We start from the raw sequence: 23,893 nt of genomic DNA on the forward strand, positions 1-23,893 counted from the left end.
GCCTTCCCTTCGTGCGATGGAGTGTAAGAGGGGCGAGACACACACTTTCAGGCTGCGCGGCCTGTGCCTTTGCGATGGAGATTGTAAGTACTCCAACATCAACACAACATCGGTTACACCATTAACATGTGCAGTAGCCTAGGGTCTACTCTAGCTACTCTCCTCAAATCCAACTAAGCATGGGTTCTGTAGCCGATTGGGAAAGCAGTAGCATCCCAGACACGCCAGTGACACTCCCATAACACGCCCATGAAACGGCCCCGATCACCTCCCAGTTTCCACCCTGATAAGTCCAGTGACGCAAACCCCTTCTGAAGTCTGGGTAATATTATTGTACGTAATTGCAAACGCCATTCACACATTGGTTGGCACTTGCGCAGTAAGCGATTTCAGACTTTTCACGCATGCGCAGTAACAATACATCGCTCAACTGTGTAAATATCCTTTTTGCGTCCATCTCTAAATCAGGCCCTGGGTCGGGTTCCTGATTGTGATGTGACAGAGTTGAGTGCAGAGCATGGACACATACATAGTGGATCTTTTCAGCAAACTGACCAGCCATCCATAGGGCAGGCTGCTATAATGGCTGTGAGAATACTTCATTCAGTATGAAGTCATATTGTCGACACTCTAATGTCTAAATGTCGACAACACCCTCTCAGAATGCCAACATGTTCATGATGTCAACATGCAACATGTCGACGTTGACTTTATGCACAGGGCAGTTTCTAGACGATATGGCTCCCAGTGCAAACAGTCAAAATGCGCCCCCCGATGGGCATTTTCAAAACTCATCATATCTTTCAATGCCAAGCAGAAGACAGTACCTTTGCTTGTGCCAAGAAAGGGGGCGTGGCCTGCACCCTGCGCCTTCACAGATTGGCCACCACAGTAAAGCACACACATTGGACCCCACAGCAAAAAAAATATAATACTGACCCCAATAGGAAAGCAAACAAATTGGTCTGCACAAGGAAAAAAAACACACACTGACCCCCACAGTAAAAACAATAAAATACAATGGCCCCACAGTAAAAAAAAAAAAACAACAACCATGGCCCCAACAATAAAAAAAAACAACACCACAGCGGCCCCAACAATAAAAAAACAACAACAAAACAATGGCCCCAACAATGAAAAAAAAAAAACAATGGCCCCAACAATAAAAAAAAACAACACCACAGCGGCCCCAACAATAAAAAAACAACAACAAAACAATGGCCCCAACAATGAAAAAAAAAAAACAATGGCCCCAACAATAAAAAAAACACCACAATGGCCCCAACAATAATAAAAAAACAACAATAAGACAATGGCCCCAACAATAAAAAAAAACAACAATGGCCCCAACAATAAAAAACAACAACAAAACAATGGCCCCAACAATAAAAAAACAATAACAAAACAATGGCCCCAACAATAAAAAAAACACCACAATGGCCCCAAAAATAAAAAAAACAACAAAAAGACAATGGCCCCAACAATAAAAAAAAGACTTACCTGACCTGTTGACCGCACTGCAGAGGAGAGCTCCCAGTCCCTCCCTCAACCGTGGGCAGCAGCAGCTAGAGCAGCACTACAGCCTTGGAAATGCAGAGGGTGGTTGAGGCTGCACTGTGCGGACTGCACGGTGCGGACCTATGATGTGACAACGCTGCGTGGCCATAGGTCACAGCACGGATAGTATATGAGCCAATTAGCCCTGCACTGCCTGGACTCAAAGGTAGGACTGGCATCACTGCTGATGCCACGAGTTGCACTGTTCTCTTGTTTCCCGGCTTTGGTGGCCAGAGTCAGCAGGGGTCGAAGCGTGCACGGCTCAACCGCCACTAGAAACGGCCCTGATAATGCATGTCTACATCATAAACTTATCAGCGTTAGATTAGGCTGTGGGTAGGGTTAGGCTTAGGCTGTGGTTAGGGTTAGTGTTAAATAGTATATATCGTAGACATGCGTACTGGCGACATGTTGAACATATCAACATTATGGAAGTGTCCTGAATCCACCATTTGTAGCAGTGAGAAGAAATACTGTAGACTTTAGGAAAGCAGAGTGCGAGTTTCACTCTTGGGCTCTCTCCTCCTGCAGAAGCACTTCGTGTGACTCTAACCCCCAAGAGGCTGAAAACTGGCATTAGCAGCACAGTCATCTTATCCTGCTCCATCAGTGGATCTCCCGGCTACAACGTTAGATGGTACCGAAATACAGAGCCCATTGAGGCCGATGAGTTCATCTCTATACGTGGGACAGACAATGAGACACTCGTTATTAGCAGTGCTCAAAAAATCCACTCTGGTGCATATCAGTGCTTTGGGATCCGCAAAACACAAACTGTTCAGGACTTTTCAATTGTGGTGCTAGAAGGTAAGTCCATCCGTTATAAATCCGGTGACATATATTCATTCATCCCGGAAAGTGCATATTACTTGCGGCACAGTTGTTGGAGAAAGATATTGGATAAGAAGGCGGCACTTTATACCACAAGGATAGACAAATTATATGTATGTAGCTTGGTAACAGGCAACTCTAAGATGACCATAATTAATATGCACATACTGTATGAAGAGTCAGTACTAAGGTTGGTCTAATGCCCACTGCCATGCAACACAGTGTCTATCAACACGATCAGTGACTAATTCCACCATCTGTGTCTGTGAATGTGCTAAGCCTCATCCTAACCTCTTCCAGCACCACTGGAACCTGTTACATAGGTCAGAATATGACCGTACACCAACTGATTGCAGAGGTCTTCCCACTGCATTTACCAAAATGTATTAAAGTTATAATGCAATGAATTTTGATTGTCGGCCATTAAGACACAGACTATCGGTCCATGTGCTCAACATCTCAGGCTGTATTGTGCTGTGTGTTGCAAACTTTTCATACATTTTCATACCTAGGTCAATGAAGGTGATAAAATCACTTCCACTGACGCTGGAGCAAAGCTGCTTTAATTATCCACTTAGAAAGGGATTTTCACTGTCTGACTAGACTATGGAAGTCTCTACTCATGGAGGTGGTGAGGGCTGACCCCCTACATGGATTTAATAAGATTCTTTTCATATAAGTCTTAGGGAAAGTTGTATCAAACATTGGAGAGAGTTACTAATAAGGGCCTCATTTATCAACGCATTTATAGGTCAAAACTAGTGATAAATATCACTGTTTATGATAAACGGTGCTCAGCCAATCAGCTCCCAACTGTCAACTGTTGATTGGATGGAGCAACATTTATCATAAAAAGTGATATTTATCACTAGTTTTATCTTATAAATGCGTTGATAAATAAGGCTGTAAAGTGGAGAGAGATGGCTATTAAACCTTAGAGAGGAAATTGAGAGAGATAAAGTACCAGCCAATCAGCTACTAACTGCAATTTTATAGGCTGTCTTTGAAATATGACAGTTAGGAGCTGATTAGTTGGTACTTAGGGGGTCTATTTACTAAGCAGGGTTAGGAGACAGAGTGAAAAGTGATAAGAAAGTAATAAGGTGCCAGCCAATCAGCTCCCAACTGCCATCTCACAGGCTGTGTTTGAAAAATTACAGTTGAGAGCTGATTGGCTGGCACCTTATCACTTTCTTATCACTTTTCACTGTCTCCTAACACTGCTTAGTAAATAGACTCCTTTATCTCTATTCAGGGTTTGACACATCTCCCCATTAGTATTAGTTAATAATAAATTACACAGTTGGAGTTATTGATCCAGGGAATTAATTTAGGAAAGAGCCCCCCTCCCCCCTGAAATTACATTGTCAGGTGTCTAGCTGGGGAAGGGAAGGTACAGATTGTCGATTAGCATTATTGGGTAAAGTCAGCCATTCCCTGGGGTCAGGCATGTGCGCATTACAGTATGACTTCCCCTTTGCCATCTTACAAATTGAGTGAGGGTGGGTCTGTTTATTATGGAGTCAGTATTGCATCCTGCTGCCATATATTAGGGACAGTTACTCACGGTTAGTTATTTACATGATCTGACATTCTGTAGAGGACACGTAGTGAGCTCTCCTTACTGGCGGGGAATCGGTTACCTGTGAGTTAAGTCAGACAGCAATATGTAGTAATGGTGTGCTCTTGTCCTCACAGATGGTACACCCCGTATTCTCTCCTCATTCAGTGAAAAGGTTATGAATCCGGGGGAGCCGTTTTCACTAATGTGCTCTGCCAAAGGGGCTCCTCCCCCTACCATCAGCTGGACCCTGGATGAGGAGCCCATCCAGCGGGATTCAGGGCACCGTTCCAATCAATACACCGCCTCCGATGGCAGCACCATCAGTTACATGAATGTCAGCAGCCCACAGATCTTGGATGGGGGTGTGTACAGATGTGCTGCACGCAACTCTGTGGGGAGTGCAGAGTATCAAGCTCGAATAAACGTAAGAGGTGCCTGTCCTACTTCTATATATCAGAATAGGGTCTGTGAACCTCCTCGGGAGTATAAACTGGGCTCCCCCTGTCCTTTTGCCTCTCTCTCTCTCTCTCTCTCTCTCTCTCTCTCTCTCTCTCTCTCTCCTCTTTATTCTTCATTTCTAACATGTCATCACTACACGTCTTTCTCGTGTTGTTTAATTCGTACCATCTTTCAATCATCTTAATGAGCAGGAGACAGCAGTCCCAGTACTGACGAATGGCACAGAGACCTCAAGTCGGAGCTGTCCCACCGAAAGTTTGATGATTGGGCCGTATAGCTGTGTGTTCTGTAGTATAGATCTTAGTAAGCAGCGAATAAGTCTGACAAATGTCAAAATATTGTAATTAATAGAAGTGGCTCTGAAAAGCTGAGACCTTCTGGATGGGATGTAGTTAATAGACCTACAATTGGGATGCCGGCTGCCGGAATCCCGAACCGTGGGCACAAGACCGGTGCCGGAATCCCGACATGAGTGGAGATGCCGATGCCGGTATTCCGACAGCCGGCATCCCGATCTTAAGTATAGCAGGTGCCGTTAGCTGTTAGCCGCGAAGGGGGGTGTTAGGTTTAGGCGCCATGGGGGGGTTAGGATTGGCCTGCGGGAGGGGGGAAGTTAGGGTTAGGCTGCGGACAGGGGTGGTTTGGGTTAGGCACCACCGGGGGGAGGGGGGGGGGGTTAGGGTTAGACAGTAAGGGAGGAGGGTTAGGCACTAAGGGGGAGGGTTAGGTTTAGGCACTAACCAGGAGGGTTAGGGTACGGGTTAGGATACATGAAAGGAGAGTTAGGGTTAGTGGATGAAGAAGGGAGGGAGGGTTAGAGTACTTACTGTGCCCCTGTCGGGATTCTCAGCATCGGGATGTTGCTGTTGGTCTTTTGACAGCCGGCATCCTGAGTGTCGGGCTCCCATACCCAACCCCTCCTGGATATTGTGGTAAAATTACCTTTTGTTTTTCTTTTAAAGAATCTCTTTTGTTATAAAGTGGAAGCTTTTTTTTTTTTTTTTAAAGTATATAAATATAGAATGGTGACTGCAATGCTTCCACTAGTGCTAATGAACCTAAACCTAACCTTTAATACTTGACCTCACATTATCCCATACTCTAAATCTATTGTTAAATCTAAAATAATCTAAAGAGACAAGAAACTTCAGAGACAGCATACATCTTATGAAATATACATTTTGAGGCTGTCTTAGAGTTAATGGCTCTTTTTTGCTTTTGCAAAATGTACACCTAAGTTTGCAGCTAAACAAACCATGCTGCAATACAAGGGGTAGAAATAGATTTATAGATTTTTTTTTTTTTTTTGTGCATGCAGGATAAATACTGGTGTCTTTTGCATGTAGCCCACACATGCTGGTCAGCTTTATTTATACACTGCAATTTCGAATGGTGCCTGGATACACCCCTCTCACATTTAAATCTCTGCACATTTTACATCTCCCCCCACCTGATGTGTAACATGGTTTTGTCAAGGTGAAAAGTTTTCTTTTGCTTTGCTCCTAACTCAGAATGAGCCCCAAACAGGCCGACTCTATGTTACATTGCACAGCAGAGATGGGCTTGGCTATACCCCCCTCATAAGTAAATTAGGGTGTGCGTTTTACACGTTCTCTCCTACAGCACACCATGATTTTTCAAAGTGCAAATATTGCACTTAGTAGCTATATGTACCCTGTAGTAACTCGAGAAATGTGGTAAAATGCATACCTCCCAACATTTGTAACTCACAAGAAGGGACAGGTCGCACGCCAGAGGCGCGCGCGGCTGAAAATGGGGCGTGGCTTACGGAAAGGGGGTGGAGTGAATGGAAACCAGGGCGGAGCCTCACGGCTTCCCCCATTTTCGGCACTTTGGGGGCGTGCCCAGCACTCTCCGAGATGCTGGGCAGCCCCCAGGCAGCCCGCACACATGAGAACAGATGCCGTGCGCTATGCAGAGCAGTGGTTTGTGCTCTCCCCAGCTCGGGACATTACGGCCCAGAAAAACGGGACTGTCCCGCTGGATGCGGGACAGTTGAGAGGTATCATAATGTAGTTTTTAAAGTACATTTCACTGGTTCTCATTTGTCAGAATTGTGAAATGCCATGTCTAATTTTTCTATCCTTAAAGGCTCATTTATTTCAGAAATCCACTTTACTGTGCAGAGCTCTTGTATAGCAAGCAACCCAGCTAACCAGGGTGTAACTAGGTATTGGAAGGCCCCATAGCAAAAGTTTGTAAGGGCCCCTATGTACCACCCAATGGTGAAAAATATATATAACACATGTAACTTTGACAAGGAAGATGGCCCCCCTCAGCTCTGGGCCTCATAGCAGCTGCACCGCTTGAACTTATGATAGTTATGCCCTTGCAGCTAACTCACTGATGCTGGCTAGAACTGAGGTACAGAGTGTAATAGGAACCCCATGTTTTTCACTAGGGACCTCTACAATTGATTGATGTACTTTGGAAGCTACAAGAGGGACCCCGGCAGCCTAAGTACTGTAGAAGTTGGCTATACAGAAGGATGAGAGAGTCTAGTCAGTATACAGGCCAAAGTCAGTGTAGTCAGAAAAGATCCATAAATATATAATAAGGCAGGGTCAGGGTTACAATTCAACAATCAGGGTAAAACGTAAGCCGGGTCTGTATCTGGAGGTCAGACAGAAGCAAACGCTTACACAATCTGTTGCTCAGAAACAAGGGAACAGTCTGAGCAGGTTATAGGAGAGACAGGACTGATATCGCAGGAATGCCATTGAAAGCACCTACATGGGAGAATCCTTATAATATGTGCCTATTCAGGTGGGCGCACCTAAATTAAGTGCTTTCAGCAGGGTTCACTTGCGCATGGGGAAGCATGGACATATAGGGGCTGATTTTAAATTGGGAGCAAATGAAAAAAGAACAATTAACTTTGCACCTTGGTAAATCCAGAATGATAATGTGCAGAGATTTAGAAATAAGAGGCGTGTTCCCAAACCATACCTCCCAACATTCTTCAAAGCGAAGTAGGGGCATGGTCTCATGGAAATGTCGGGCTAGCGAGCCACGCCCCTGTTTTTGCCTAGCGCTCAGGGAGTTGCTTCACATGCCTCCCAATCCCTCTCTCCAATGAATAGATGCTGCGTGCATGTGCATGGCATCTATTCACTGCTTGCTCTGCTAAGCAGAGCAGCGGATGAGACGGGGCCTCCCAACCCACCACCACAACTGCGGCCCGTGGGTGGGACAGTGCCCTAAAAGTTAGACTGTCCCGTCCAAATCAGAATGGTTGGGTGGTATGCCAAACTCCCATCTAAGTTGCAGTGTAAAAATAATGCTGTCCAGCATTTGTGGGCTACATGCAAAAGAAGCGGGTATTTACCCTGCATGCAAAAACTATATAAAAATAAATGTATTTGAGCCACTTGCATTGCAGCATTGTTTGTTCCAGATACAGTTACTTGCTTTATTTTTATTTGCTCTCATCTCAGAATCAGCTCCAGTACCTGAGACACTGAGACAGTGGAAACAAAGAGACAGGCCTGTTACACATAGCTTTATGCTAGCCTTTTATACAGGCTGTGAGCAAACTGGGGTCTGTGCTTGCCTCTTACTGGCCAGTTCTTTATCATAACTTAGGATCTCTAGGGGGTCGTCTATTAAGTTACCTAATCACTGACTTCTCAGACTTCTCACTGGTCACTGAACAAACTGCAGCCCCCTTAGGATGTTATTTGGGATAACAGGGTGCCTGAAGCAAAAACACTGAAGCCTAGAGAGATGCCGGGGAGCTAGGGTTGGACATCGATGGTCGATGTTTGCTAACCATCAATATTTTTCTTGTGATGTTAGTGTTTTTACCATTTGATGGCGGCATTCTGATGTTTGCCACCATCAAATGGTAATGATTCGATGGTGTTGTGATGGATACTTTTGTTTTTAATGCTGAAGGGCTGCGCTGTCCCTGCCTGCAGCTCTCAGCATCGGGCATCTTGCCCCGCCACGATCCCATCCCGTCCCGCCCTACCCCCAGTGCCATCTCGTCCCCAGTATCGTCCCTTGCCAGCCGTAAAATAGGGCTATTGCACATGCACAAGAAGGGTCTTTTGCGGATATCCAATGAATATTTTTTTCATGTAATACTTTTGATGCAATGGTTATTTACCATTGCATCGGAAGCCCAGCCATCATTTGATGGGGGGCTTCCGATGTCCATCCCTATGGGGAGCTGTCCGGAGCGTCCTCAGGAGGCTCCAGGAACTCAGCTTCTTGTGATCCCTCAACGTGACATCATAATGTCACAGTTACAGGGGGTGTGGACAGCACAGGGTGGATTACGGCCCTCCACATACTAAATATAATTGTTAGCATAAGGGCTAATAAGTGTTAATCGTGGCAATATGGATACAATAGTTAACTCAACATACATCTGCCTCTGGAATGTAACCATATGGAATATTAACCCAAGCCAGGCTTTCAGTTAAACAGAGCATGCATAAAAAGCTAGCCAGATCACTTATGCATATATCCCTGGAGACTGGCATGGCAAACTGGTTACCCCTGCTGATCAGGAGAGCCGGAGGGTGTGGCCACACCCCCCTAGTACCCGGGTCCCGAAAACTGTCTCAACAGCCCTGCTGACCACTATCACCGAGGCAGGTGAGTATTACTCAGCTGCCTCAATTACATTTTATTAATAAATTAAGGTAATAGGTGGTTTTCTGTTGATGTGATAAGTAGCTAATAGGTCCGCCACTCTTCTATCTTGCCTACATGCACTGGAAGCTGACCTTTTGTGCGTTGAACCAATATTCACAAGAATACAGCCTAGTAAATCACTAGGAATCAGTGACATTGTGTGCCTCAGCTGGTCCCTAGTGAATATACAGTCAGGTGCATAAATATTGGGACATTGACAGAATTTTCATATTTTGGCCTCTATTCACCACCACAATGGCTTTGAAATGAAACAAACAAGATGTGCTTTAACTGCAGACTTTCAGATTTAATTTGAGGGTAATTACATCCAAATCAGGTGAACGGTGTAGGAATTACAACGGTTTCTATATATGCCTCCCACTTTTTAAGTGGCCAAAAGTAATGGGACTATCAACTCAAAAGCTATTTCATGGACAGGTGTGGGCTGTTCCCTCATTATTTCATTATCAATTAAGCAGGTAAATGGTCTGGAATTGATTCTAGGTGTGACATTTGCATTTGGAATCAGTTGCTGTCGACTCTCAATATGAGATCCAAAGAGCTGTCACTATCAGTGAAGCAAGCCATCATTAGGCTGAAAAATCCAAACAAACCCATCAGAGAGATAGCAAAAACATTAGGTGTGGCCAAATCAACTGTTTAGAACATTCTTAAAAAGAAAGAACGCACCGGAGAGCTCAGCAACACCAAAAGACCCGGTATGCCACGGAAAACAACTGTGGTGGATGACAGAAGAATTATTTCCCTGGTGAAGAAAAACCCCTTCACAACAGTTGGCCAAATCAAGAATACTCTCCAGGAGGTAGGTGTATATGTGTCAAAGTCAACAATCAAGAGAAGACTTCACAAGAGTGAATATAGAGGGTTCACCACAAGATGGTGAGCCACAAAAACAGGAAGACCAGATTAGAGTTTGCCAAACAACATCTAAAAAAGCCATTACAGTTCTGGAACAACATCCTATGGACAGATTAGACAAAGATCAACTTGTACCAGAGTGATGGGAAGAGAAGAGTATGGAGAAGGAAAGGAACTGCTCATGATCCAAAACATACCACCTCATCAGTGAAGCATGGTGGTGGTAGTGTCATGGCGTGAGCATGTATGGCTGCCAATGGAACTGGTTCCCTTGTATTTATTGATGATGTGATTGCTGACAAAAGCAGCAGAATGAATTCTGAAGTGTTTCGGGCAATATTATATGCTCATATTCAGTCAAATGCTTCAGAACTCATTGGACGGTGCTTCACAGTGCAGATGGACAATGACCCGAAGCATACTGCAAAAGCAACCAAAGAGTTTTTTAAGGCTAAAAAGTGGAATGTTATGCAATAGCCAAGTCAATCCCCTGACCTGAATCTGATTGAGCATGCATTTCACTTGATGAAGACAAAACTGAAGGGAAAATGCCCCAAGAACAAGCAGGAAGTGAAGACATTTGCAGTAGAGGCCTGGCAGAGCATCACCAGTGATGAAACCCAGCGTCTGTTGATGTCTATGCATTCCAGACTTCAGGCTGTAATTGCCTGCAAAGAATTTGCAACAAAGTATTAAAAAGTGAAAGTTAGATTGAGGATTGTTTAGTTTGTCCCATTACTTTTGGCCCCTTAAAAAGTGGGAGGCACATATAGAAACCGTTGTAATTCCTACACCATTCACCTGATTTGGATGTAATTACCCTCAAATGAAATCTGAAAGTCTGCAGTTAAAGCACATCTTGTTTGTTTCATTTCAAAGCCATTGTGGTGGTGAATAGAGGCCAAAATATGAAAATTCTGTCAATGTCCCAATATTTATGCACCTGACTGTATATAATACTGCATTCAGTGTGTAAAATACCTGTTTCAATATGTTTTTGTGAAACCAAAGTTTTCCTAATGGCTATAAGGGTTTTTTTTTTAAAACCCGTAGTGTCCGATCGTGTTTATGCCTGAAATTTGAAAGTGCAATGCTTTAACCAGCCGGGTTTTCCTAGTAAAATCATTGCCCTGTAATATTCTGGGCATAAACACGATCGGAAGCGCTGGGTTTTAGAAACCGACACTTAGTAAATAGACCCCAAGATTTTTTTTGTTCTGTATTAACCACTATCAATGAGCATATTACATAGCAAATGGTTATAAATCAAGTACAACTAAAAAAAAAAACATTTTCCTTTTTTTTTTTTTTTTTTAAACCTGACAATTAAAATTGCATCGGATACAGAGCCTGGATGAGGCTAGGCAAGGTACTTTGGGCTCCTTTCCCCCTTGGTTGCCTAATGAATAATCTGGCTTTTTAAAGACTGCCATGTGCAAATCTGTACCCTTTACCCAAATCTTCAAACCTTTAATTCTTAGAGGCAGATTCAAATAGCTGCTCATTTTACCGCACCACTAAAACTCCAGGTTTAACGCCCAGAGCTATTTAATTATTAGTCAATCACAGCATTTAAGTTCAAGGTACCTGATTGTTATAGTATATTAGGGTGTAGTAGGTATTACTGCCAGCCACATGGCCGACTGTTCAATCCCCGACAGCTGCAGCCTGGCAAGGGTGAAGATCCCGATCGTTAAAAAGGTAAGTATCGCTATCCCTATTTCCCCTCCTAACCCTCCCTTAGGGGGGCTTAACCTCCCACCCAAGTGCCTAACCCTAACCCCCCTCTAAGTGCCTAAACCTACCCCCCCCTTCCCCGCAGCCTAACCCTAAGTCTCCCGGGGGGGTGCCTAACCCTAACCTCCCCTCAGGGGGTGCCTAACCATAACCCCCCCTTACCCTAACCTAATCCTTACCCTCCTGGGGGCGTGCCTAACCCTAAGTCCCCCCGGGAGCCTTAAAACCTAACCCCCCCCTCGTGGCTGTCTGCGCCCGGCTTACCTTCGTTCGGTATGCCGGGCGTCAGGCTCCCGGCGTAGGTCTAATGACAGGCATCGAGTTTTCGACGCCTGTCATTAGTACCTTGCCGGGATTAGAGAGTCGGGAATCCAGCGGTTGGCATGTAGACCGTCGGCTTCCTGACTACATCCCGTATATTATATAGAGTATAATAAACAAGTCATGCTAATGTATGTATATTGTTTATCATCAGCCTGTTCTGATGTCATTGCTTTAGTATCCTTTAGGAAAACGTGTGTATTATGAGGAATACTACTGTGAATTGTTCTAATAATGGGAGATACACAGTCATGGAACTCCTTGTGAGTTATATTATCTTTATAATTTACATTTGCAGATATAATATCCCATATATAATACAAGGAAACTGGTGCTGCAACGTTAATATTAGATCAGGGGTTAGATGCATATATTCAAGGAGGAGATCTATGAAACATTCTGCCATATGAACCAATCAGCCTCTAGCTACCATGTATCTACTAAAGTCTATAAAGTGACAATTCGATGACAAAGAACTGACTGGTTGCTATGGGTAACTTCTCTACTTTTTTCTCTTTAGAAGGTTTGATACAGCTCCCTCATAATGAGATGAATAGAATGTAAGAAAACACCAATAACATATTCTTTTTATGAAAGATCTTTGTCAGTATTTCTGTGTGTGTGCTAATTGTACTAGTATCATTTACCAGCGATGATGAAATGATAGCCGCTGGTAAATGGATTATAATGCCACACATAGCTCAGGTACACTAACCAGTTGTTGGCAGATGTACTTTCTCCCACTTGCTGTGACGCACCGAATTAACTATGACATGAAAACTATAAATCCTGCAGTTTTGTGGGGAAAAGGCTCCAAAATCTGCCTCATTGCTTGTTTGTTGTGCAAATGTGCAGGTGCTTTGAAATGATGCCAGTAAAACCCAGCTTTATAAAACTATCCATTGTAGTATAATGCCTTGGATGGGAGTCTGATCCATGCCAGTACTGTGCATTGCGTTTATGCATAACTGTGAATACTGTTCTGTTGTGTCCGGGAGACACCTTAATATTTAAGGTTAGAGGTCGGACCATGCGGTGCCTGAGGTGTATCAGGCTGCCCATCACTCCCTTAAAGTAACAATGTGATAATTATTTTTCACTGTTATTTAGCCAATGCACTAACGTATCTATAATGGGTGCAGGGTGTGTCCCAGAGGCAGGGCCAAACTGGCCATCTGGCACTTCTGGAAAACGTCAGAAGGGGTGGACAAGCAGCTCCGCCTCCCGGCACTCTGCTTAGCTGGCATGCTTAGACTGGAGGCATGTGGTGAGACAGCACCCCATGACTTATCACATGCCACCGTGAGGCGTGGTCACGCCCCATGAGTTGTTGCCACTCCCCATGAGGCATGCCTACGCCCCTTTTCCGTTTGTGCACTCCCTGCAAAGTAAATGCCGGGTCCAAATTATACCTCCAGTCTGGAAGATGTCGCTAGCACAGGTGCCAGAACCTTTTTATATCTTCTGCACATGCTCCGTCTTCTGACAATATCACACGGGAGCATAGGCAAACAGGCTCAGAGGTGTCCATTTCATGGAAAGAGTGATCGGTCGATGGACGGGTCGGATGCCGGTACTTTTAATCTCCATCCGTGTGCGTATAGGCATTATCCGGTGCATGTGCAGTCTCTGATTTCTTTCTACGGTACATGTAATGTCCGCATTTGGACTTGTGATGCATTTAATAGATAAAGTGATATAATCAGGGGTGTATCCATAAAGGGTGTGCGGGGAACACTGGCCCCTGGGTCCAGGGTGGCCCCGCACCGCACACCCTGCACCCATAGTATTACTTACCTCTCCGGAGTCCCACGTCGGCGTGGGGGTCCAGGGCTGTAAAAACGACAGGAAAATGACCGCAGCGACCATTTTCCCATCGTTTGCGCATGCACTCTAGTGCCCAGAGTCTATAACTCTGGCGCTGGCAGCGCACAGCTCATTGCGCTGCCGGACAGAGAGGAGGGGGCCGTGACGGAGACTGCACACGGGCCCCCTCCTCTTTAGAAATGCCCCTGGATATAATCTTGCTTGTTCTTGCACTGTGCAATACAGAGGTGTATGCATTCAGTCACCGCTTCACTTTCGCCTGAGGAGGCATAGCTGGGCTGTATCAGGGAGTTGTCACATAGGGATAGCTCAGGGGTACAAGCAGGTGCAACTGGGGGCTATGCTGAGCTGGTCACAATATGTCTGATTCCAGGTGTATCATTTGTACCAAGTACAGACTGGTGCATGCGTGCACTAATAATGGTGGTAAAGGTATGGATGGTGGCGGTTCGGCCATAGAGATGCGTACAGCTCTGCATACTGGCAAATATACGTATTTAGTTTTGTTCATGCAATGCAGGGGCAATTATGGCTGACTTGCTTTCATCTGCATCAGAGCCCATGGGCCAAATGTAATAAGATGAGAGTTTAGTAAATCGGTCGAGTTTTATCTCCATCTGGGTGAGAGTTTAAATCGTGAGGGTTTTTGAGTCTGAAAAACATTCGAGTTTTCTCTGTTGCTTTGTTATCGGACTCTATTACATTGGCCGAGTTTAAAAAGTGTAAGAAAACTCTCACATTTTCTAAACGCTCACCCTATTACATGTGACCCAGTATGTTAGTACTCAGACAGCAGAACACTGAAAGCGCAGCATTCAGAAACATCCGTCCTACATCACCATCAGTCTCCTGTAATCTCTCATTTACCTTACACGCGCCTCATCCCTGCGCCTCCTATCTCTGCACCTCATCTATCATAACCCTTTCTTTGACTTTTGTATTCAGGGTCTCTTGCCCTTTTCCCCTGGATATTTCCTAACTTGTATAATGATTTCTGTGTGAATGTCTTTTATTGCTCTCTGAGGTGTTTTCTCTTCCCATACCTTTGGCCATTTAAGATCTTGCCCCTAACTGTGATGTGTCATCTTGGTTTGTGTCCACCTAATGTACGTTCCTTGCACCTCAATCCAGGACCCCCTAGTATCCGGTCCATGAAGAATCTGACAGCAGTCGCAGGAAGAGACAGCTTCATCCACTGCCGGGTGATCGGGTACCCCTACTACTTCATCAGCTGGTACAAAGATTCCCTACTGCTGCCTGACAACCACAGGCAGGTTGTGTTCGAGAATGGGACGCTGATGCTGAGCGATGTTCAGAAGGGAATGGACGAAGGCGAATACCTGTGTAGTGTCCTGATTCAGCCCCAGCTTTCTATCAGCCAGAGCGTCCACATCACCGTCAAAGGTCAGAGAGGAGCTGGAATGCAAGGAGACTAAATAAATGTGTGGGGAATGCAGAATGTGATTAGCAGACTAGGCAGTGACATACAGTACGTATGATGTAATGACGTCTACAGATGGCATACATCTATAACATAAATGGATGCATGCCCAGCGCCAGTCAGGCCTAAACTCTATAAATTATGTATCTGCTTGTTATTTATCTGGATAGTCTGACAAATGAATAAATGTAACATTTTATATAACCAGCACACAGCAAAACTGCTGCTCACTATAGGACAGAGTGTTGTCTGGTAGCCGATAATTGTATTCATCGCTACGTGTCATCCCGTGCAAAGTGTACCCCTACTGCCCCATACAAAGCCTGGGTCTGCCATGCGTTGCTCTCGCTCTGTCCTCGGCATCGCAGCGGCTCTGCTTACTGCCCCCTCCTCACCCCTGATCTGTTTCTCTGACAAGCTTCAGCACAGGGAATTGCTGTGTAAACACAGCGTATTAATGCCCTGCCCTTTACTCAGATCCCCAGCTCGCTGTTTTCCGTAGTGTTTGTTGGCTTTTAAAAAAACAATGCGTCCGTCGTGGTCTCCCAGATCTGCCGGAGACTTAAAAGCTTCTCCAGCGCATCAATTATTCAGGAGCACCCGGGGAGAGATTCTTCCTAATGAATAGAGCGGCGTGTGAGAGCTAGGCTGAGATTGTGCACAGCTCCCTGTGTATGTCTGCACTGTTGCTCTTGTACCTATATGCAATCATGTACATCTACTGTACTTATGCTTCAGCTACCAACTTCAACCAGAGATAATGCATGTGCAGTCTGTATGTAACTACGGTGTACAATCACAAGGCACATACCTATCTTATACAACTCTATAACCCATTTTATTTCAAATAACCACATACCCTATAGACAATAGAGCAATTATGTTTCCTTAAATTGTTCCCTTTGTCGCAACTTGCAACTCCATTGTTTTATTTTGTTTATAATCCCTAATAAAGCCCCCTATCCTGGCACTTGGTTTGCTACTAGTCATCATCACCACAAGAGTGTATGTACACCCGCCTATGCTAGGTGCAAGGAATCCATCTGGATACAGGTGTATTTACGGTACCATCCAGCTCTGTATAGCCTGCAGTTGTGTCGTCCTGCCCTATTGGAGCTTATTCTGCATAAGAACGGCCTGTTACAGCACAGCAACAAGCAGGGGCGCCGAGGAAGGGGACAAGGTACTAATTACCTGGGCCTGTTGGGGGATCCCAGTGGAGGCCCAGGGCAGCTGCTGAGCGGCACTGATTCCCCTGGCCATACATAGTATTTTCCATTGGCAAATACTCCCAGATTTGTCCATGCCCCCTTCACCACCTGTGCCCTGAGGCTGTCTGGCCCTGGCAACAAGTGGAGATGCAACTGACGTGAGTACAGCGCTCGGTTCTAAAGCATGGGCACGGCGAAAAGATTTAAAATGCCCTTGGAATACAGGCCTACATTCAGCCCGGCATCGGCCCGATTATTCCTAAAGTAGGTCCACTACAGAAGGCTGGTGAAAGGGTTTTAGTTGTGAACATGTATGAGTTCTGTCCTTCTGTATTCACATGAACACAGCATGTTACAGTATGTGTACGTTATAATCATGCCTTTCCTTATCTCTCAGTGCCCCCGCTCATTCAGCCCTTCGAGTTCCCACCTGCCTCCATCGGACAACTACTGTATATCCCATGTGTGGTGTCCTCTGGGGACATGCCAATTCGGATCACTTGGCGCAAGGATGGACAGGTTATTGTCTCCGGATCCGGCATCACCATTGAGACCAAGGAATTCATGAGCTCCCTGCAGATCTCCAGCGTCTCTCTGAAGCACAATGGGAACTACACTTGTATCGCGAGTAATGATGCAGCCACCGTGAGCCGTGAGAGGCAGTTAATAGTGCGAGGTAAGAGGGGGCAGCTTGTGCGGGGCAGGGTCATACTGGTGAGGGGAGTGGGAAGGTGAGAAATTATGGAGGATCATCATGGCATACTATCATGCATCTGACTTTGGCATCTGTCGGTCTATGATATACCAGCTAAATAAAGCCTAACATTACAAATATTTTGCTTAACCTCAATCAAATGAAACATAGTTCTTGGCTCATTTGTATGATCCGTATTAACCCAAAATTTAAGGTGCCTTATATACAGTAGACAGGGACAGACTGGGGCTCTAGGCAATCCCCTCTGTGGCGCACGTGATCATGTAAAAGGGGGCGTGGCCTCGTCTCATGGGGGGCATGGTTACATCTCACTGGGGTGTGCTGCGAGGTATGGGGGCCTGGTCTCACAGGACCAGCTGCTCGGCCAGGCATTCAGACCGGACCGCTCCATCGGCCCTTCTCATATGTGCCAGATAGCCCTGACAGTAGACAAAATATTGTTACAACATTTACACTTAGGGGCATATGTATCAAAGCTTGATGTGAGATAAAATTGTGACATATATATCACCAACCAATCCGCTCCAAACTATCATTTCTTAAACACAGCCTACAAAATGTAAGTTAGAAGCTGATTGGTTGGTGTTATATATCTCACAATTTTATCTCACATCAAGCTTTGATACATATGCCCCTTAGGTAAAGCTCCCATGTTTGATATTGTATAGTGGTGTTTTGTGCAGCTCAGTGAATTACCATTGCCTTGTTACTAGCTATTTTCTGCAATAGGTGGCCCCAAACCTCCAGATAGGACGTCTGTTGTGCGTACAACATGCCCCAGCCCCCACTCCCACTGTGTCTCAGACATCTTCATGTCTAATATGTTCCAAACACATTCATCTGTTATTATAAAACCTTTTTTTGTATTAACATTTATCTAGCTCCAGCGTATTCCACAGCTCTTTACAATTAAGATTACGAATAGCTTTTATATAATTTGTAGCTTAGGTCTAGCGGTTCGTTAACCTTAGTGAGAGCTGCCGCACGTTTCTAGGCTGATTTACACTGAAATCTATGCCATGGGCCATTTTACCATGGGAAATTGTGACATGCTTGCTAAGCAATATTGGAATCAAACATGTCTCAAACCCAGTTTTCCTTCTTCAGCTATATAACATATAGTTATTAGAATAATTAATGTTTCACTTTAATAGAGCCATTAAAGTTATTATAAACGTAATAAAATCCTATGTGCTTCCTCCGGCAGTCAGCAAATGAGAGTACAGTGAGTTACTTCAATTGGAGGTATTGGGGAGTGAGGTAGTAACTTACACGGTAGAGGTAAGCTGGGCATACACTATACAATTATCTGTCACATATCTGTCCAATCTGGCTGGTTGGAATGAAAACCTGGTAATGTATGGGAGCAAACGACAGTCAATCATATGGTTTTAAACAATGAAAAAAGAACAATTTTTTTTTTTTAATTTGTTACATTTGTGAGATTTAACCAATTTGTCTGAACGACCATTTTTGGCTATTTTCCAGTGTTTGTGAGCAAATGGATGATTGTCATTTGCTCCCATACATTACCAGGTTTTCATTCCAACCAGCCAGATTGGACAGATATCTGACAGATAATTGTATAGTGGATGCCCAGCTTGCATGCAATCGAGCTGGTTTACATTGGGTACTAGTTCAGAGTCCCACCTGGGCAAGTTAATGTTGCTGCCACTTCAGTTCTGCCACCCGAGAGAAGGAAGGTATTCGTATAGTTACATGCCAGAACCGGATTATACATGAATTTGGTTATTAGGACATATAGTATACATAATTGTGTTCCATTTTGTTTCTTTCTAAAAAAAAAACACACACAAAAAAAAAATGGTGATTAATTGCAGCATTAGAATGAGGAATGGGGGACACAGTCTCAATTTGAATAGGACCACTGTAGTTTTTAATATATCAGTGTAATAGTTTAAAGGCTAATCTCAATCGAAACCTATATTTTTAGTTAACATCCCCCAACCCTCAACCAACAGAACTGTGGGTGTTACATGCCATCGGAGCCCCCAGTATAAGAGAACTTGTCCCTCCCCCCAATGCTGCAGTGCTTCTTGTACTTGGATCGACATCCAGGAGATGTGGAGGTCCAAACAGCGCTGTGTTAGAATCCAATCAGCTCCTGGCCTGACGCAACACCGTTTGTATTTTATCAGTACCTGGTTGTTGATGTGGTAACAAGAAACAGCGACAGTAAATGGTTTATGTCTGCAACCCTGGCAAACGTTCTCCAGCAATCTACTAGCTGAAGGGACAGCAGATTTTGGCTAAGCATTACGTTTTGGATGGAGTTACCTTTAAGTATGCGGCTGGTTACTATCATGCAGATTTCAAAAAATTATTTGTAATGACTGTTTCTGTCTCTATATTAAGGGATAAAAATGGTTAAGAGAAGGTATGGTAAGTGTTTAGGAGAAGAGCAAGGCCCCTCACACAAGAGGGATAGTTGAAACAAAATGTTTGCAGTCGTGAAATGGTGAATAATTAAAAAAAAAGTCCTTACAGCAGCAAAACTTAGAGTGTCGGCTTCTGAAGGGTTAATGGGCCCTGTGGATTTAAGGAGTTTTTAATGTGCTGTGGTAATGTAAGCATGAATATGTGATGAGCTTTTGAGTCAGTGCTGCATGTTGATATAATCATGAATATATAATTAGTAGAGACACATACTAATAAATATTCATTGGTCTGTGTTGCTGGGAATAAATATCACAGGACAGATCAGGGGAAGGTATGATGGGTGCAGGACATTTTACGCCTAGGAAACTTCTCGTAGGAGCTTAGTGAGGAGCAGTGATCCATATGTATGGTCCTGTGACAGAAGCGCAGTGGATCTGTACACTTGGGAATGCCCCACATGGCGATATACTTACTAAAGTGCGGGTTTTTAGAAGTGGAGATGTTGCCCATAGCAACCAATCAGATTCTACTTAACATTTATCTAGCACCTTCTAGAAGATAATAGCTAGAATCTGATCGGTTGCTATGGGCAACATCTCCACTTCTAAAAACTCTCACTCTAGTAAATATACCTCATAGTCTTGGAAGTGATGTGCAGTGCTTGAGATGATTGTACAACTGCTATGTTAATCTGATGCCGTGTCCTGCATGATTATGGTAATGAGATAGTGTTCTGCATGTTTATGGAAAGAGATGCAGTGCCCTTTATGATCCTGGGAATGGGGTGAAATGCTCTACATGTTCCTGCGGGTGAGCTGCTTTGCTGTCCATGGTCCTGCTAGTAAGGTGCATTGCTCTGCTTGGTCCTGCAAGTGAGATGCATAGTTTTTCTTTGTTGTGATAAAGAGTGCAGTGCTCTGCATGATGCTGGAAATTAAATTCAGTGCTGTCCATGATTGTGGAAGTGAGGTGCAATGCTCTGCATGCTCATGGGAAAGACATGCAGTCATCTGTATAATCATTAACAAAAATACTTTGTATAAGATAGAATATACATTATGTGTTGTCCAGTGCTCTGCGAGTTCTAGAAAGTTCTGCAATTGTATCTTGCTCAGTGCCATACTGGATGAGGAAAAACAGTGCGACCCTTTTATGAAGCTGTCAAAGCAAAATGCTCTGCAGTGTGGATGCTCAGCAGTAATGAAATGCATTATAAACACCCGCTTGTTGTAATATGCTCTGCAGTGTGGATGCTCAGCAGTAATGAAATGCATTATAAACACCCGCTTGTTGTAATATGCTCTGCAGTGTGGATGCTCAGCAGTAATGAAATGCATTATAAACACCCGCTTGTTGTAATATGCTCTGCAGTGTGGATGCTCAGCAGTAATGAAATGCATTATAAACACCCGCTTGTTGTAATATGCTCTGCAGTGTGGATGCTCAGCAGTAATGAAATGCATTATAATCACCCGCTTGTTGTAATATGCTCTGCAGTGTGGATGCTCAGCAGTAATGAAATGCATTATAAACACCCGCTTGTTGTAATATGCTCTGCAGTGTGGATGCTCAGCAGTAATGAAATGCATTATAATCACCCGCTTGTTGTAATATGCTCTGCAGTGTGGATGCTCAGCAGTAATGAAATGCATTATAAACACCCGCTTGTTGTAATATGATCTGCAGTGTGGATGCTCAGCAGTAATGAAATGCATTATAATCACCCGCTTGTTGTAATATGCTCTGCAGTGTGGATGCTCAGCAGTAATGAAATGCATTATAAACACCCGCTTGTTGTAATATGCTCTGCAGTGTGGATGCTCAGCAGTAATGAAATGCATTATAATCACCCGCTTGTTGTAATATGCTCTGCAGTGTGGATGCTCAGCAGTAATGAAATGCATTATAAACACCCGCTTGTTGTAATATGCTCTGCAGTGTGGATGCTCAGCAGTAATGAAATGCATTATAAACACCCGCTTGTTGTAATATGCTCTGCAGTGTGGATGCTCAGCAGTAATGAAATGCATTATAAACACCCGCTTGTTGTAATATGCTCTGCAGTGTGGATGCTCAGCAGTAATGAAATGCATTATAATCACCCGCTTGTTGTAATATGCTCTGCAGTGTGGATGCTCAGCAGTAATGAAATGCATTATAAACACCCGCTTGTTGTAATGTGCTCTGCAGTGTGGATGCTCAGCAGTAATGAAATGCATTATAAACACCCGCTTGTTGTAATGTGCTCTGCAGTGTGGATGCTCAGCAGTAATGAAATGCATTATAAACACCCGCTTGTTGTAATGTGCTCTGCAGTGTGGATGCTCAGCAGTAATGAAATGCATTATAAACACCCGCTTGTTGTAATGTGCTCTGCAGTGTGGATGCTCAGCAGTAATGAAATGCATTATAAACACCCGCTTGTTGTAATATGATCTGCAGTGTGGATGCTCAGCAGTAATGAAATGCATTATAAACACCCGCTTGTTGTAATATGCTCTGCAGTGTGGATGCTCAGCAGTAATGAAATGCATTATAAACAACCGCTTCTTGTAATATGCTCTGCAGTGTGGATGCTCAGCAGTAATGAAATGCATTATAAACACCCGCTTGTTGTAATATGCTCTGCAGTGTGGATGCTCAGCAGTAATGAAATGCATTATAAACACCCGCTTGTTGTAATATGCTCTGCAGTGTGGATGCTCAGCAGTAATGAAATGCATTATAAACACCCGCTTGTTGTAATATGCTCTGCAGTGTGGATGCTCAGCAGTAATGAAATGCATTATAAACACCCGCTTGTTGTAATATGCTCTGCAGTGTGGATGCTCAGCAGTAATGAAATGCATTATAAACACCCGCTTGTTGTAATATGCTCTGCAGTGTGGATGCTCAGCAGTAATGAAATGCATTATAAACACCCGCTTGTTGTAATATGCTCTGCAGTGTGGATGCTCAGCAGTAATGAAATGCATTATAAACACCCGCTTGTTGTAATTATGCTCTGCAGTGTGGATGCTCAGCAGTAATGAAATGCATTATAAACACCCGCTTGTTGTAATTATGCTCTGCAGTGTGGATGCTCAGCAGTAATGAAATGCATTATAAACACCAGCTTGTTGTAATTATGCTCTTCAGTGTGGATGCTCAGCAGTAATGAAATGCATTAAACATAGATGCTGATATTTACCATCTTGTCACAGTGCCCCCCAGATTTGTTGTTCAGCCAAACAACCAGGATGGAATTTATGGCAAAGCTGGGGTCTTGAATTGCTCGGTCGATGGGTACCCACCTCCGAAGGTGGTTTGGAAACACGCCAAAGGTGAGTGGAATGGCCGTAGCAGTCATGGCATTGTCACTACAGTCTACGTAGACAGTGACAGCACTAGCAGAGCCAGGCTCTGCACAGACACTGTCACACCATTCATGTGTCAGTGACAGGCTGCCATTACACAATTCTGCACTGACACATTAATATCCTCCCCATTGTATGTACTACAGCACTATGCATTACCTCTCTCAGCTGTCACACATCACTACATCTAAGCCCCACACGTGCAGCAGTGCCAGTATATCATTTATGTCTATTAAGCATCTTTTTTCACTTGTCTCACCCTAGGGAGTGGAAACCCGCAACAGTATCACCCTGTGCCACTCACTGGCCGGATCCAGATCCTGCCCAACAGCTCACTGCTAATACGCCACGTACTAGAGGAAGACATTGGGTATTACCTCTGCCAAGCCAGTAACGGAGTGGGCACAGATATCAGCAAGTCCATGTTCCTCACTGTGAAAAGTAAGCTGTGCCAATAAGTGTCATCTGTCTGCCGTAATGCGTTTGAAAGGTTAATGCTCATTTCTGCAGGATGGGTTAGAATCGTGTCATTATAGGTGACGCTGATTAAATACACCTTCAGCCTTGTGGGTGCTGTAGGTTCTGTAAGTATATAACGTGGCTGATGCGTATGTTACCTGCATTATACAGTAGCAGATCAGCTAAGGATTTGTGCATATTCTGAATATATATTTATGGCCAAAGTGCTGACCATGGAACCTGTAGCAGGGATGGTGCTCAGATATATTATTACTCCTTTATCCTCTAATTAGTATTTATTATTTAATGAAACCCAGCATCCAACAGGGCTTCATAATGTACACTTGTCACGGCTGCAGTTACCCTATAAGTGTCTCAGAGTCTGCAATTACTGAAAATGATACATAAGTCAGGTAACTGTGCACATGGTGGTGAGTCTGAGAGGCGAGCACAGTGGCAGTAGTAGTGGGC

General features: G+C 44.2%; 1 protein-coding gene across 2 annotated transcripts in view; it reads left to right on the top strand.

The window, feature by feature from the left end:
• DSCAML1 (DS cell adhesion molecule like 1) overlaps positions 1-23,893 on the top strand; it is a 285,411-nt gene that overhangs the window by 226,961 nt on the left and 34,557 nt on the right. For both annotated transcript variants that reach the window (XM_088456013.1, XM_088456014.1), the window contains exons 6-11: positions 2,089-2,364; positions 4,087-4,383; positions 14,972-15,244; positions 16,890-17,168; positions 22,811-22,930; positions 23,228-23,404. In XM_088456013.1, the coding sequence (XP_088312139.1) occupies positions 2,089-2,364; positions 4,087-4,383; positions 14,972-15,244; positions 16,890-17,168; positions 22,811-22,930; positions 23,228-23,404 (1,422 nt within the window). The remainder of the gene's footprint in view (positions 1-2,088; positions 2,365-4,086; positions 4,384-14,971; positions 15,245-16,889; positions 17,169-22,810; positions 22,931-23,227; positions 23,405-23,893) is intronic.

This window comes from Taudactylus pleione, unplaced genomic scaffold (genome assembly GCF_031769625.1).
Source record: "Taudactylus pleione unplaced genomic scaffold, aTauple2 ptg000683l, whole genome shotgun sequence".
In the NCBI taxonomy this organism is placed as follows: domain Eukaryota; kingdom Metazoa; phylum Chordata; class Amphibia; order Anura; family Myobatrachidae; genus Taudactylus; species Taudactylus pleione.